Genomic DNA, 16,815 nt, shown 5'->3' with positions numbered 1-16,815 from the left:
TACAAAAATGATAATGTTTTATTGAAGAACTAAAATAATTTACTAAATCTCATGGAGTAATCGTTTCTGAATACAGATGAGTCACAGGAACTCCTTTCTGATGCCAGAAGAATATTTTCCACTGCTTCTCAGACAGTGTCATTACGTCTTTCTCAAGTATCCTAAATAATTCAATCAAGAGGAAATATTGTCTAGAATCCAGTCAACGTAGTAAGCAACTCTTGTATAAACTCCAGGAAAACCCTCAGCTCCACAGTTTTTTGGACCAAAAGATGTAATACCATGTTGGACGTATCTAGGTTCATCTAAGTACGATGTTGCAACTTGCAGTGGACCTCCACTGTCTCCTCCACAAGAATCATGTTTGTTTCTACCTCCAGCACATAATTGTCTATGGCTTACTGGTGCTGAAGCTTCATGGGTTTTTCTACAGACACTTCTTTCGATGTATGGTATTTGAACCTTGAGTAGCGTTGGACTAGCTGCTCCTGTAAAAATGATAATTCATTTGGTGACATCACCGTTGTAATGTTGATATATCTATATTATATAGGCTGTTTTTTAACTGCATGAGAAATTTTGATGGTTGTTGTATATATGGTATAATGGAAAATTGTGCTGACATTTCTGTTAAGTAAAATTTGGCAATTCATCATAAATCGATTAACGCCAAAACAGCCCCTCCAAATTGTGGAAATTTAGTTTGAAGAAAATAAATCTATGGGTGATTCACTCCGATGGTCTATTAGAAATTTTGGAAAATGAATCATAATTTTGTGCTGAAAATTTGCATGTTGGAGTTCGAGGCAATGATCTTTCTCTCTAATATATTTTCAGATCTCTACAACTTTGCACATTGCAAATTTCACAGCCAGTATATTATTGCATCATCAGATAGTTTTTTAATGAAAATTTCAGCAATATGTCATCTTGGTTAAAAACTCAACGGTTCATAAGTTAATGGAATTCTTGTGAATGAAATGGGGTTACGAGAACTCATGTTTTTTCAATATTTCTGAAGAAAAAGTTTTTCGAAAAATCCTTTCTAATTTTTAATTCTGAAAATACGTATTATTATAAGACTGTTTGCGATTTCGACAAAAAATGTACAGGGTGGTTAAGAAGATCATAAACATGGACAACTCAAATCCATCAAAACTCAAGATTTTCAAATTAGAACCTCGTTACTACGATTTTTTTCATATAGAATCCCATTTACTCATGAACCGTTGAGTTTTTACCCAAGGTTATTGCTGTAATTAAAAAATCTATCTAATGATATATTATACAATAATATACTACGTGTGCCATTTGAAATAAAAAAGTAGTAGTCTGTTTCCGGTATAACCTGAAGTTGTAGAAATCTGAAAATATTTTAGGGGGAAAGATCTATCTTATCTAAAACCCCAAAATACAAATTTTCAGCACAAAATTAGGATTAGTTTTCCATAAACGTCTAATAGGCCATAGCGGTGAATCACCCCTTTTTTTTTAAATAAAGACGGCATTTATTTAAATACTGTTCTGTGGTCTTCAAAAGTTCATTTGCGCATAAATGACGAGCGTTCAAAAGACCCTGAATAACGTGAGTGCTTAATTTTCTTAAATTTTGATTTGTTCGTGAATTACTAGCGTGGACTTCAGTTAACGCCAGAGGAAGTGGTAAAACGGTATCAAATCATAAGATATTCGCTACATAATTCACAGGAGACTTTCTAGACATTTTATCACCAAACCATGTATTCAATTTCGTTGACATAATAGCGGGAAATCTAGAAATCATATTTGTCCATCCTGCTGAAATTTTTCCGATGGTTTTGAACGAGAATTGGAAAGAAGTAGTGTATTTCTTGACAATCTCTTCCATTGTTGGATAACGATTACCGGTTCACAAAGACTCAAAGATTTGGCTTATAAATGAGCCTGTCCTGGGTTCAAATCCGTCGGAAATTCTGGATTCAAAAATCCGATAAGGAAATTCTCAGGCATGGTGCTTCCACCATTTCGTTAGAGGGTAAAGAATTAACTGATTTGTTTATAATGTGGATTGTGGTGAAAGAATGTATGGTAACTAATACTGAGTACAGCATCAGAATTTCAACAGTTTTGTGCCCCAGCACTAAATACGATCACTCACAGAGGCCTACTTGAGTAGAGAAACTAAAATCTAATCAATATTTTCATTTAAATTTGTCAAATCAAAAGGCTGGTCATTTAGCTTGAGCTTATTCACCCGAATTTGTTCCATGATGTTATTCCGAAAATTCTACAATAATAAAATGACGTCAATTTGAAAGTATTTTCAAGTATAAAAACCATTCACAAAAGATTTGCAAAATGGAAACACCCTTAGGCAGTATAATATGAAAAGGATATAATTTTGTCACCTGTTTCTGTAGTTCCGAATCCTGTAACTATCACTTGTCGACCGCTAAAATTATAGGATGCCAATTCATTTGTTATCGGCATACATATTGGGGCAACATTTGCTGGAAAAAAGAATATAATTAATTTGTGAACTGGAAATAATATTGAACTGGTCAAAAGTAATAATTGACTAAAATTTCAATCAGACAAAATGTACAGGCAATTTCAATTAATAATGTGTTAACCCACTTCTATTAGTTTGAAACTCTCGTAAAGTTCCATGAATTTGACTAAGTGGTCAATTCACCCCAGAGGTATTGTATCCCAGGTAATCTGTAATTCATGCCGGACACTCTCTAGTGATTGTAGAGGATTGACTAATTAGCTAATTGCTTCAGTCTTCTACCCATCGTGTCCCACACATGTTCGATAGGCGAAAAGTTGGGAGATCTAGGCATGATACGGTGGTGCCCTATCATATTAACCACAGTGGACGAAAAATACTGGCTTTCAATAATAGTCGATTTTTTTGTCGTAAAATGTCAATTTTCTTAGAGTTCGACGAGAAAATTATTCATTCAAAGTTGGACTGCCAGTAAACCAGTCGTTCTTTTCATACCATGAATTTTGAAACTCCCAATTTGATGTTCCAACACCACCCAAAGTCCCAAGACATTTACTTAGATCTGAAGCAGGTCACTTTACTTCTTTAATTATGTATTTATCCTCATAGGAATAACTCGAAAAATGTTGCTGATTTATTTAGAAATTTGAAAAATCACAAGTACTTCGAATATTTTCATTTACCTTGGGAATTTGAGACGAATCACTCGGTTCCGCTAAATCCATTTCGCATTCTGGTAGTAATTAAGTCAATCAACAAAATGAAAAGTCTTTCGGAAAAGCTCACACGAACATGGAGACACACCAAACGATACCACCAAATCACAACAAAGCAAAAACTAACCCGATTTCCCGCTTCCCGATTAACCCGAATAGTGGAGAATAATTGCAGTTCGCCCTTTGGCCATCTCGAGGATTGAGGCATGCCTCAAATCTATTATTATAAGCTGCCTTTAATGACGTAGTTTCTCATTGCCTCAATGAAGATAACGTGCCGGACAAGGAAGCACTTGAGGCATGCCTCGAACCTTTTTTCTCTTAATGAGAAAGTGAGATGGATATACGAGAATCGTGAGATTGACCATGAATATTATGGAGCAAAGGCCCCATGCTGAATCGTATGATGTGAAATTGAGGATAAGATGGACTTTTAAAATATTCTATTAATTCGATTGATACGTGTAATTTCCAGAATTTTTTTGTCGAGGCACCTCCTCATTCGTCTCATAGGACAAGTCGCATGGTAATATGATGACAGCAAATATAATTCAAACTATATTCAAAGCTGTTTCGAACTGAAACCTTAGTAATACTTATTCACTATCAAGGGAATTTCCAATTTCTTAAAAAAAATATAAATATAATTAGTGAATACATACTGTCCATTCTCAATCTGGTTGCTAATCGAATTAGACCAATGTCGTTACTGTATAACGATGTATTATATTCAGGGTGTATAATCAATCTATCTATCGCAACATCTTGAACAGGAGGTGCACAAGTTGTCCTATTTTTTACTGTCTCGCAGTCTCGTTTTGTTCTCAAGTCATGCTCTCCAACTCTGACGCCAATTCTGTAACATCAACGAATAAAATATTGTATAAAATAGAGGAAGATTTGTACGTATAATCATTGTTGAAATTGATTGGAAGTAGGATGTATTTCTTCAATATTCAAATTGCATCAAATGTCGGAGGTAATTTTTCAATTGCAAAAGCCTGGTCAGAATTGAAATATCATCATGGGAAAAATATCCGATTTCCACAAACATAAAATACCCGTCAGTGCTGTGTCTTGTTGTTGAGTTGGTAAGTTCTCAAGCAAGCTGCATAAGGATAGCTTTTTTCTGCTGTTAGGGCTAAGCAAGTTGGGTGTTAGTATAGAATTCAGAATGGATGATCTCTCGAAAAGATTCTTCATGAACGAGCATTAACAACTAAAAAGATTCTCTTCAGGTCAACCCATATATTGGCGAGGAGAAATAATTCAGTTTTGTCTGGATGTGCAAAAAAGATTCAAAGAATACTTCACATGTGAAGCGAGGCAGATCTGGTAAAATAAAAGTAATCAATTTTTTTCTGTTCATCCCTTACTCTGAAAATTAATAGATCAAGATGTTTCAAAATGGCTTCACATGTATTTTTTATCAGAATGTTCGTGGTTTGGCAGATTTCAAAAGAAATTTAGTCATTAGTAATCATAATATTGTGTTCATCATTGAATCCTGGTTGAATGATGCATTGAATGTTGTGTAGCCTTGGTTGATCATGGATTTTATGGAGTTTATACACCGGACCATCGATATCTGGTATCTACTTTACTTTCCCGGTTCCAGAGTGACGCTGAGTGGTATTTTGGTATCATGTGGGCCGTGGGGTTGATCGAATTTATCTGGGCTGCGTTTGATTGCCCCTGGGGATTACGGTTACCTGTTTCCTCACAATGTTGGAGTCGAACTTCCGCAAAATTATTGTTAGTGGTATAGTGCTGATATGCGACGATTTCAACTACTCCGGTGTTGAAAGGAGAGATGTGCTTCGTTGTCCTTTTTTGGGTTGCTTCAATTCAATGGTAGAACAAAACTCATATTATGTAATGGAATTAAAATATTGGAGGTTTCGCAATGCAATAGAACACTTATTCGAAAGGACTTATCTTAAACCAGTTTAGAATTTTCACTAGACGTGACAAAAAAACATTTTTCAAAAATAAATTTTCCATTCACTTAGCTTATTTATGGCCGTACTCATAGTCGAAATTCAAACTCGTGCTCTAGGCGAGCTTGGCTAAGACCATTCGAAGCATCGAGTCATGCTCGATAACCACATTGTTGATACGCGTATGTCGCTTTTTTAGGAAAAAACTTGTGAACCTTAGAGTTCCAGGGTGAAATCTAATTGTGAATGACCAAATTTTCATGGATTAGGGGCAAAGTTGAAAATAGCAAAAAAACAATTTACACTCACAATGGATTTTTCAATGCCGCTATACAATGGGCTGCAGTCAGTATATATCTGTTGTTAATAATCGTTCCTCCACATCCGAATCTCAGTCCACTCGCTAGAAGAAAAATATCTATTAGAAAAACAGAAAAAAATCCTACAACCGATAGGAGTTCTAGGATTCTAAAGTGTAATAAAGCCATGCACAGAAGAACCAACTAGTCGGAGTTATTTATTGAGAATTGTATTGTTTAAATATACCCCGGGTAGAATTTTCAAAAAAGTAGGTTTAATAATGTCCTGGTCAGCCTATTATGTTTCTACGGTAAGCATTGCTTCTTTAAATAAATGGGGATTCTGCTCTCTGTAAGTATTGGGAATTCATTTATTGATTAAGTCATTCAAGACGCCAAACTAAGACTCATTGATAAGGATGTTTAAGATGAAAAATACCTACATCTTCAGTCATTCGATAGATCAAAGAAATAGCAGAATCACGCTAACAACGAGATGAATTTTTTTCATAGTCACAGCATCAAGACCTCGATCAAGACTTTGACAACTGCTGTAGTTCCGGAGATTCAACTATTATTTAAATTTAAATCATCTGTATCGAATTGAAACCATCTATACAAGTTTGGTTATTTTTTAGGATCAAAGGATAAGGAAGCATTCATTACTGATCTGTGGACTAGATATATTGATGGTTCAGTAAGATCTATTAGTAAGGTGACTAAGGTAGATCTGCGACGTGTAATAGGCAATTTAAATAATTTCTGAATAATATTGCGGTGTTGATTTTGTAATTACCTAACGTAAATGTTAAACATTTGTATTCTCAGTGAATAGATTAGATTAGATGGATCTTTATTTGCAATAAAAATTACAAATGGTGTTGACAGTAATAAATATAAAATATGACAGTGGTAACAATATACAAACAAACACAGAGTTGATGCGATGTCAAGATGGATTACCACCATTTCCCCTCTGGATTCTCCTGCGATTACCAAACCTTATACATTCACTTCATCTTTTATTTTCTTCGAAGCAAAAAAGAAGGGGTAGCACTCTACGACGACCCACGAAAATATAATTTTACCTCTTTTGTAATGATTTTCGGTGATTTTTTTTCCACGAATATTTTAAAAATATATCAGTGCTTTGTGTAAAGTACATATCATCCTTTTTTTCACGAAAAAAGAAAAGTTACCAAGTTTTTTTCATTTGCAATTCGAAATAAAATGACCCGAATCTCCGCAAGTGCTCATCCGAATGTGATGAAACTTTGCACTAGACATCACTGTCCTTGAACGGAGAGTTGTGCCAAATTTCATTTCTGTGGTTGCATCACAACCATAGAAAAAAATTACTCGATTTCGAAACAAAATGGCCTGAATCTCCGGAAGTACTCATCCGATTGCGATGAAACTTCGCACTTAGTATCGCACTCCTAGAACTTAGAGTTTTGCCAAATTTTATGTCTGTGGTTGCATCACAACCATAGAAAAAAATTACTCGATATCGACACAAAATGACTCGAATCTCCTCGAGTACTCTTCCGATTGTGATGAAACTTTGCACTAGAGATCTTGAACGGAGAGTTGTGCCAAATTTCATTTCTGTGGTTGCATCACTTGCATTTCTTCCATGTAGATTATTGTTTAGGGAAATTATGTGAAAAGCCCATAAAAATCGGTGAGTTGTAGGAAGAAATATCTCTAATTACGTTTTGAACTGAGCAACCAAGTTGTAGTGTTCCCCCTTAAGAATGCCCACTCCACGGTGAAAAGTTAAAAACTGCTATGTATGGGTAAATGTGTGGCGTGCACAGTTAAGTCGTTGGAAAAATAGCACCTTTTGATTTTTTCGTGTGAAAATTACAACTGAACTGGGGGACAAGTCATTGTGAGTAGGCAGCAAGCGTGAGTATAGCATGTTTTTGAGCGATTTTGATGCTTCAAAAAAAAATGGTAGGGAATTTTATCTTCTACAAAATTGATAATGACAACTAATAGCGAAAAACTTATAGGATACGGGATATTTGCAAAAAATGTTGAAAAACCAATTTTTGTGTGACCTTCTCGATAGTCGAAGACACCCGACTATATGTAGATTTTGAGACAACTTTTAAGATGTCAAAATACACTGCTCAACAATTGATAGGGATCACTTACTTGTTATAAATTTATTTCTGAAATATTCGCTCCAAGATTATAAATTTAGTCAGATATCAGAGTATTTTCAGTTGATAATATGGTTCACTTGAGAAAAGAATGAAAAAATGGAAAGTTGGAGAGAAAAAAAGGCTTTATTAGGAACACTAAAAATTCTGTGTTTGAATAACATAAAAATTTTATGATGAAACCACAAGAAGGCTGAAGTTTCGGTTAAGCTAGTACCTAGTTGGTCCCCCACGAGCTCGTCTCAAGCATTCTACCCTACGAGGCATACTTTCGATCAAACGATTTATAAAATTTTGGGGCAAATTCGTCCAAATATCCCTTAAAGCGTTAGAAAGGTCCTCCAGGTTATTGATCGGTTGTTCTGAGGTTGACAATTGTCTAGACATCTCAGACCAGACATGTTCGATGCAATTCATGTCTGGAGAGCGAGCTGGCCAGTCCATCCTATCAATAGCATGAGTTTCTAGCGCTTCATTAACCAGACTACTACGGTGTGGACGGGCATTATCGTCAATTAAAATGAAATTCTCGCCCACGGCAGCCGCAAACGGAACAATTATGGTAATCATATCGTGATATCTCTGGCTGGTCATGGTGGTGTTCTGCAGAACAACCAACTCTGTGCGTTGGTTCAAACAAATGCCTCCCCATACACATATAGAACCTCCGCCAAAAGCTGTTGTGGGTACCATAAACTGTTCTGCATACCTTCGACCTCTTTCCCTCCAAGCAAGAATACGTCCATCGGAGTTGACCAAACGAAATCTAGACTCATCCGTAAATAAACATCGGCTCCAATCTTCAAGTGTCCAATTGGGGTGCTCCTCAGCCCATTGCCGTCGATGAACCCGGTGTTCCCTATTCAAACGGGGATGGTGTACCCTCCTACGTGCTCTCAAACCACGAACATGTAGTCGTCGTCTTACAGTCTGGTTCGAAATTAGAACTCCTGTTGCAACTCTCAGTGATCTATTGAGCCGCGACGCCGGGTAAGTGGGATTTCTCCTAGCATTGAGGATCAAAAGACGATCTTGGGCAGCTGTTGTACTGTGCTGCCGACCTCCCCCATGAACATAAGCTACTGAGTCGTTTTGGATGAACCTATTCCATGCCCGACTCACGACACTTTGCGAAACATTCAACCGCCGGGACACTTCTCGCTGGGACAAACCTTCCTGTATCCACCGTATGATTTGGTCCAGTTGCACAGGAGCCAAACGTCTTCTCGGCATGACTGATAAGCTGATATTCTTCTCATTTCTTCAATTATTGTCACCTTATGTGTTTGAACGAGAGAAAAAAACAGATTTAATAGCAAATACCGCATTGCTTTTCACTCCACCTGTAACAGCCTACAGATAATAATCGATTTTGTGAACAAGAGCCGATGAAGTGAGGAAGACTTTGATATAATCAACTCAAAACATCTTACTTTTTCCTTAGAGAACATATAAGGTACAGATATTCACGAGATAACTTGAAAAAATACAAATGAAGAGAAGATCATAAGTGATCCCTAGCAATTGTTGATCAGTGTGTAAGTTTATACAAGTTTCTAGCTCTATTTTGAATTCCGAGGTTTAATACTAAGTTGACTGGAATAACAGCGAAATTTGATGTGAGCGCCATAGGAGGTATGATGTAGAGCCAATCTGATTGGAATCCAAGTGGGAATATTGCTATAACAATATTATCTGCCTTTATGTCATAGTGAAATTCTTAAGTACTAATTACTAATAATAACACTGTCTAGATTTATACCTACCTAATCTATAGGACAATAATGCCATCCAAGGAAACTCAAATAACCCTGTTTGATTTCCGTTTATAATCCTCACGTCTGTGTCAAGTCTCCCACAATCTTCAGGAAGAAGCCTCAAATTTCTATGGCCCGAAACATCAGGTGGTGCAGGTTCTGACTCTTGTCCCACACCTTCCAAACGAGCAATTTCAGTGGGATCTGAAGGACAACATACTTTTATGTTGTTCTGTTCGAAACCGCATTGGTAACCCTGGAGTATTCTCCTATTCTCACTTGATAAGGGCTGCGGTGCATTTCTCAAGAAAGTTGTCAGTGGTCGGCAATTGTATATGCTCTCGCATGAGCCAGAACCCCTGAATGGTGTGATGCAACCATCATCATCGATTGCCCATTCTGAAAAAAATTATATGAGTAAGGCGCTCTAGTTGAAAGAATAAGAAAACCAATGCTTTTATACGGACACTGTTTAGAATTAATATAATCAGTTTGAACCCTTATCATACTCCGCCTATGGGTTTCATAGATTTTTCTAGAAACTGTAGAGCCATGTGCAACCAACCCCACTTGAAACCGCTTGACACCCTGCGAGTCTATGCAGGAACGCAAGTTATTTAGTCCATTATACAGTCCACTAGCATAAGCACATATATGTAACCATCAGAAGTGAATATATTATTCGTTAACAAATAGCGTTTTTATCGTAACATAAAGTTGAGAAAATACCCAACAGACACTGTGACATGCAAAAAATCAACATCAAGAAAGTGTTGTCAGTTTTTGATCAAAGTTGGCAGATGATGCTTCAATTTACAGCAACCGCACACTCTCAGCTTTTTAGTTTCGGCGATTCAAATATTTACCTCCGGTTTCTGAAAGACTGATCCTATATTTGTTATTTTAATTCTCTGAAGTTCCCAGATTATCATGAATAGGCACTTGGTTGATTTGCCGAATGTAACTGAAACTTTTGTTCATTTTTTATAGAAGTTTGTATGGTTAACATTAAAAAAATAAGTTTGTGTTGCTACATCAAAACTGATTCCAATAAAAAACAAACGACTACACCAATATATTCTAATAAAAAAAGTGCTCGTAGAATGTTTTTGTTTCATGTTTATACCACCAGTAATAGGTAAGTTATGGAAACTTATTATTTCATACAATTTTTCGAACCTATACCTTGAAAACAGTTGAATTAATGAGGTTGTGGTTTTCACCAAATTAATTCTTTCTGTGCCATTCATTTTGTTTTCTAGCTCAAAGGAATTCAGAGATCTCCTCCATGGACAACACCCAATACCTACCATGGCACTACTAAAGAAACAATAGATATTTAATTCCTTTTTACCTGTAATTGAATTCAATAGTAAATACAGAGCAAATATAAATAGGACGTCTCACAAAGTTGCCTTCTGTACGAATAAAAAATTCAAGGTTTTACTACATTGTTATTGAGATGGCTGATTCATTCTAAAATAGTGGAATTAATGAGTGCAAAAGAAGATATTGGTAGGTTTGTGGTTCATGTATGAATGCGTACAAAAATTCAAGAAGGATTATGAAAATTCCAATGGATGTTTCACAATGTGGTCGAATATTCCAATAGATTTTCATTTATGTGGAAAGAAATTAATTATACAAAAAATACCGATTTATTAATGAATATTGATCAAATTCACACGTCAAGTGTGTAATAAACAATAACTATTCAGCAAGGAATTTGAATGAATATTTAAGCTGGAAATTCTGAATTTCCTTTATAATCATTAAAACTTGATGAAGTTCTCAAATATTAATGAGTGCAAAAGAAGATATTGGTAGGTTTGTGGTTCATATATGAATGCGTACAAAACTTCAAGAAGGATTCTGAAAATTTCAATGGATGTTTCGCAATGTGGTCGAATATTCCAATAGGTTTTTAATTATGTGGAAAGAAATGAATTATACGAAAAATACCGATTTACTAATGAATATTGATCAAATTCACACGTCAAGTGTGTAAAAAACAATAACTATTCAGCAAGGAATTTGAATGAATATTTAAGCTGGAAATTCTGAATTTCATTTATAATCATTAAAACTTGAAGTTCTCACAGAGTCCTGTACGAGCCAGGATAGAAACTATTGAATGTTGAACATTTGCTCATTGCATAAAAATTTTCAATACCGAAGTTGTCTTTCAACACAAATTCTAAAGTTCCGCTAGATCACACACATGTGATTTTAAGAACGAAATTGAAACCAATAAATTTTTAGCTCAGCCGCTTAAAGTCTTCAGTCCTTAAAAAATTCAGGATATTGAAATTTAAGATTTATACCACGTGGTATAAACACGTGGCATTCTCGTGATCTGCCAAAGTTCAACTACTCTTCTCTCCTCAGCGTTTTCGAGATCCCACCACTATTCAGGACGAATAAAGCAATCTCAAACGTTCCTCTGATTTGCTGTTTTTTTCTACCACATGCATTCAAAATAGTTTTTAAATCTTTATTGTCAATTTTAGAAGAATCGTATTTTCAGCCTTTGGCGAAAGTTTTTGTATTATATTTTTATGTGAAAATTCATAAAAAACTAAATGTTTGTTTGGAAAGTTATATCACGCATATATTTATTCTTCAATGAATCTAATCTTTTTTTTCCATTCCAAAAAAATTTCTGAAAAAGGATTTTCCGTAATGAAGAACTCTTTAAAATGAGTAATAGTGAAAACCTCATATACAATTATGGTCTTTAGCGTAAAATAAATAAGCGTACTAATTTTTGAAATGATCGCTGAAACGGTATAGGCTCCTCTATTTATTCCCATCCCGCCATTTAGTACCATCGCTTCTTGAATATTACTCATTAGTTTTGCAAAGGGGAAAATGTTATGACCAATAAGTGATGGGGTTATCTGATATTTTGGCATTATAAATTTTTTCGTCGAATGGAAATACAATCTTTCAAATTTCAATGAGTAGCTTTGGCTACAGTACGTTCAAACTCTATATTTAAACTGATACCAGGTAAATAAAAATCATATCCTTCAATGCTAGATAATCTTCTCTGAATCTGGCGAGGATAGGATGACCCGACTATTAAAATATGTATTTCTGATTTTAATAACAAGTTGAACAACATTGCTTGATTTTTGACCTTCACATAAACAAAAAATATTGGATATAGGTATCACTGAGTGGCGAAGATGTAGGTAAATCAACATCTAAATGAAATTCCGAGCATCTGAATTTTGAAGAGGATGGTAATTTGCAAGGATAATTTGAATGGTTGAAGTATGCCATCATGTACCTATATGAAATAATATAATTCAAATGACCATCACGACTTTTCACAGAAATGTGATGTATTTCATCCATAATAAGTTCAATGGTAATTTTTAATTGCTCAGTTGTTGTTGGATTATAAGTATGTATGAACAGGTGACTCAACATATCCCCAAAGGCAAAAACCACAAGAAGTTACTGGTGGATAATTCACTAGACCATTTTTTGAAATAATTTCATCTCCCATTTTTGAAAATAAGACGGTGACACATGCTATTTTGTTCATTTCTTTACTGCTCCTGAACTTGGTGTTAGGTTCGAAAAGAATGTTGTCGTACTGATGCTTTCTGCTTATGGTAACGAATAAAGATGTAATATGAATTTTATTTTTATATGCTAGTTTTTGAAACATTTATATCTATGTATATTCGTTTAGAAATGCATTTCTTTGTTCCACACTACTTCAACTGCTGAACTTGGTGAAAGGTTCGAAATGAATGTTGTACTGTTGCTTTCTGTTTGTGCTAACCTCGGTGCTAACTAGGGATTCACGACTTGGCTTAATTTTGGCTCAAGCTCAAGTAGCTTGAGCTGGACTTGAAATCAAGTCATGTAGTAGTTTTTCAATGTTAAGTCAAGTACTTAATGAATAAATACTTAACTTGTCATTGAAAAACTACTATTTGACTTGAACTTGAGTTGATTTCAAGTCGAGCTCAAGCTACTTGAGCTTGAGCTTGAGCCAAGTAGCTTGAATATCAAGTCAAGCCGTATCACTAGAGAGATAACGAATAATGATGCAATGGTATTTTCAAATGCTGATTTTTAAAAGATTCATATTTATGTATATTCGTTTAAAGACATGCTATTCTTACTTTCCACACTGCTCATACCGTAAAGTTCTAGAAGAAAGCGTTCACCAGCATTAGCAATGATCTTTATTGGATTTTTAAATGCTTGAATAACTCGTGTAAACTTAGATTTTTTCGGAGTAGGTACTTTGATGAATTTAATCTTTCTTTATCACACTGTTTAACAGTACGACGCGAAGCGGAGTTCCGTGCGATAAAGTATCACTTTCCACACTTGTTAGGAAAATATCTATTTTTGCACCAAATGACTGGACTAAATTCTAAAACTTCTCATCTCACTGGACAACTTCTCCTTGACTTGCAATTTTCGTCTTCTATGGAATTGATATCGAAAATGCTGAGGATAATTTTACTATAACGCTAATGATAATAATGATAGAATTATTGATGCTTTATCATATGATTCTCATAGGTCTTTTGGAAACCCTAAATGAGTTTTAGTCCTAGGTAAGGATGGTTGCTTTATCCTTAAGCCACTTCCTCGCTTATCCAACTGTGAAGAGGAAAACTTTTTTCTTGCCGAAAGATTCGAACCAGTGACCTCATAATCACGACCAGACCTAACCCTGAACTGAACCATGAACCAGTCAATTGGAAAATAACAATATTAAAAATGCAAGAATGCAACAAACCACGTATCATTTAATGAGGGACCGATCTGAATTTACGATAAATAATAATTCAATTAATCGCAAATTGAAGATATTACGAAAAATATAATATTCCCACATGAGATTAAAACGATCGATGCTTTTAATTCAAATACTATTGCTACTCATTACTACGTGAATATTTGATTATATAGATCAATAGATAATTACTTTCCACTACATTACCAATGAATATTTGATTTCAAAATACCGATTATTCTTTTTTAAATATAATCAGTCAAAAATCTCGAAAAACTATATCGAATAAAAAGTTGATGATTTTTGGGGGGAAATCCACTTGTACCAAAACCTCTTCTCCTCCATTAAATTTTCATTTGTGGGGGGTAAAAATACAAAAGTTTTGTACGAAAAATTTTTCACAATTCGTCAAAGAGGGCTCTACGATCGAAATTTTTTTAAACGTACCTGTCATTATCCATTAAGATGAAATTCTGACGTTTCCTGCTGAACTGTTTGTTTTCAGTACATGTGCTGTCATTAATCATTTGAAAATGGCGAAATATTTTGTTTTTGGTTTAAAATACTTTCCATTTATTAAAAAGGATGTATTAATTGAAAAAAGATTATTCGGAATCTATAAGTAAGAATCTCTATCAAGCCGTATATCTTTATGCGTGGAATGTTTTCCATTGTTTCAACGTTTCAACATTGGACAATCTACAACTAAAATTTATTGTAAATGATTAATGGAGCGGATGCATTGAGGTCGTTCAGACGAAAAATTCGAATGAGATTGCAGGGTCATCTATGACGAATTGTGAAAAATTTTTCGTACAAAACTTTTGTAGTTTTTTTTTGCCTAGAATACGAATCTGCAATAAAAACGAGGATTTCCATTCGAAATTTCAAAGTTGACCCCTGTATCCCCACAAGGGGGAATCAAATGGAAGACGTTCTGGTCTAAGTGGATTCTCAAAAATATCAAGCTGTTTTTCTATAAGATGTCTCCTTTTCGAAATTTTTGACCGATTCAACTTGAACAAATCACACGGTATATCAGGACTACAAACATTCTGTAGATTGAATTGAATTTTGGAAAATTTTTCATTCTTGAAAACATTTTTTTTTTTGTTATTGTCCAACCAGAATATTTTGAGTAAGAAGTCTACATTATGAGTCATGATCACAGATTAAAAGAAGTCGTATTCGTATTCAACAAGAGAAATTTTAAAGGTCAGCTCAGAATAGATGTTTTCGCAAACGACTGCAGGATCTGATGAATAAATATCTCAAATTCTTCCGGAATGCTTACTACTTACACTTGTTCAAAAGAATTAGGTGATAAGAACTTCGTTGGGAAAATACAAATTGGAATTTCGTATAGGTTATGTTTTGAAATTTGTTTCTTCAAACTTATCGAGTAAAATATCAGTGAACCTTGAACACAATTCGATTTTTATACATGAATGATTTGATATGACGAGCAAGAGAAAAAAAATAGTCTTTTTTATCTACGTTGCACTCTAGAAGTTTAATGACATCGCCACGACTGATTAGACAAGGCGAAATGTCCAGTATCTTCGGCTGTTGATCGAAACGTCAACCTAAGAATGAAACTGAAAAATTTCGAATTGAAATAAATTTACTTACGACCTGTCACATATTTCACATAGAGCACAAAGCATGTCAACAATGTCAATTTGGACATTGTGAACGGAGTGAAAAGATTGAAACACTGATGTTTCAGAACATTTATTGTTATGAAAACCACACCGCGGATGTCGCTTATCTTACGCCAGCCAGTCTTGCCCCAGGCTCATGTAAGAAATCCACATGTTGGACGGATGGATTTTTCGAGGGAATTCTTAGATAATACGGAGAATGAGTCGTTTGAAAGTCCCCATACAAATTTGCAGGAGGAAGGAGTGACAGTGGTCAGATTTCGATTATTTGGCACCACATTACACTAAATTACAATCTATACTGGGTTATTCATGAAGACCGTTGGTTAGAATATTCCAAAGAAAGACTCGAGATAAACACTTGAAATTTTATAGTTAAACATTGTTGGGAGACGTGAATTTTTGGAAAAATTCATTCATTATCATTTGCATATTTTTCCCAGAAAATTTGTACGAAATCTGAAAAAAATCTTCAAATTTTCTCAAATATAGGAGGGCTTCAATCCAATGGGCAATGCTGATAACTTTGCGATTCTTGAAAATTTCTAATTTTCGAGTTTCTATCAGCAGACATACCAATGCTCCTCCTCCATTGAATAAAAATTTAATTGATCATACAGAGTGTTCAATTTCAAAGTCAACCATGACAAAAACCAGAAAACTCATTTTTTTTAGTGAGATTCCATTTTTCCTTTGGTCAGGTGGAATATAGTGGATAAAAGTGAATAAGTGAATATAATAATAGTGGAAATAGTGAATATATGATTTGATTTCTTATATAAATAATGATTCTTGTTTACATTATTGATGTTTCACCCATTCTTGAGAAGTCATAGTGAAAAAACAAGAATTTAATAATTTATATTATGTTTTTAATCTTAAGTTCCATATTGTCACCGAGAGGGTAATTACAATCTATTTAAACATTACTTGATTTTAAAATAACAATTGATTCAATAGTCCATTATTTAATATAACTTTTTGGTATCCAAGATTCTAAAAACTT

General features: G+C 34.6%; 1 protein-coding gene across 1 annotated transcript; it reads right to left on the bottom strand.

Moving 5' to 3' along the window:
• Positions 1 to 15,983, bottom strand: LOC123677659 (serine protease grass-like). Its single transcript, XM_045614324.1, has 6 exons — positions 15,778 to 15,983; positions 9,384 to 9,773; positions 5,457 to 5,550; positions 3,870 to 4,063; positions 2,388 to 2,489; positions 1 to 488 (listed from the first exon to the last, which is right to left on the bottom strand). The coding sequence occupies exons 1-6, from the start codon at positions 15,833 to 15,835 to the stop codon at positions 175 to 177; spliced, it is 1,152 nt and encodes a 383-aa protein (XP_045470280.1). The 5' UTR covers positions 15,836 to 15,983; the 3' UTR covers positions 1 to 174.
• Positions 15,984 to 16,815: the final 832 nt, after the last annotated feature.

This window comes from Harmonia axyridis, chromosome 1 (genome assembly GCF_914767665.1).
Source record: "Harmonia axyridis chromosome 1, icHarAxyr1.1, whole genome shotgun sequence".
NCBI classification, from domain to species: Eukaryota; Metazoa; Arthropoda; class Insecta; order Coleoptera; family Coccinellidae; genus Harmonia; species Harmonia axyridis.
The sequence above is the reverse complement of the archived record's forward strand: the minus strand, read 5'-3'. Positions and strand labels throughout refer to the sequence as shown.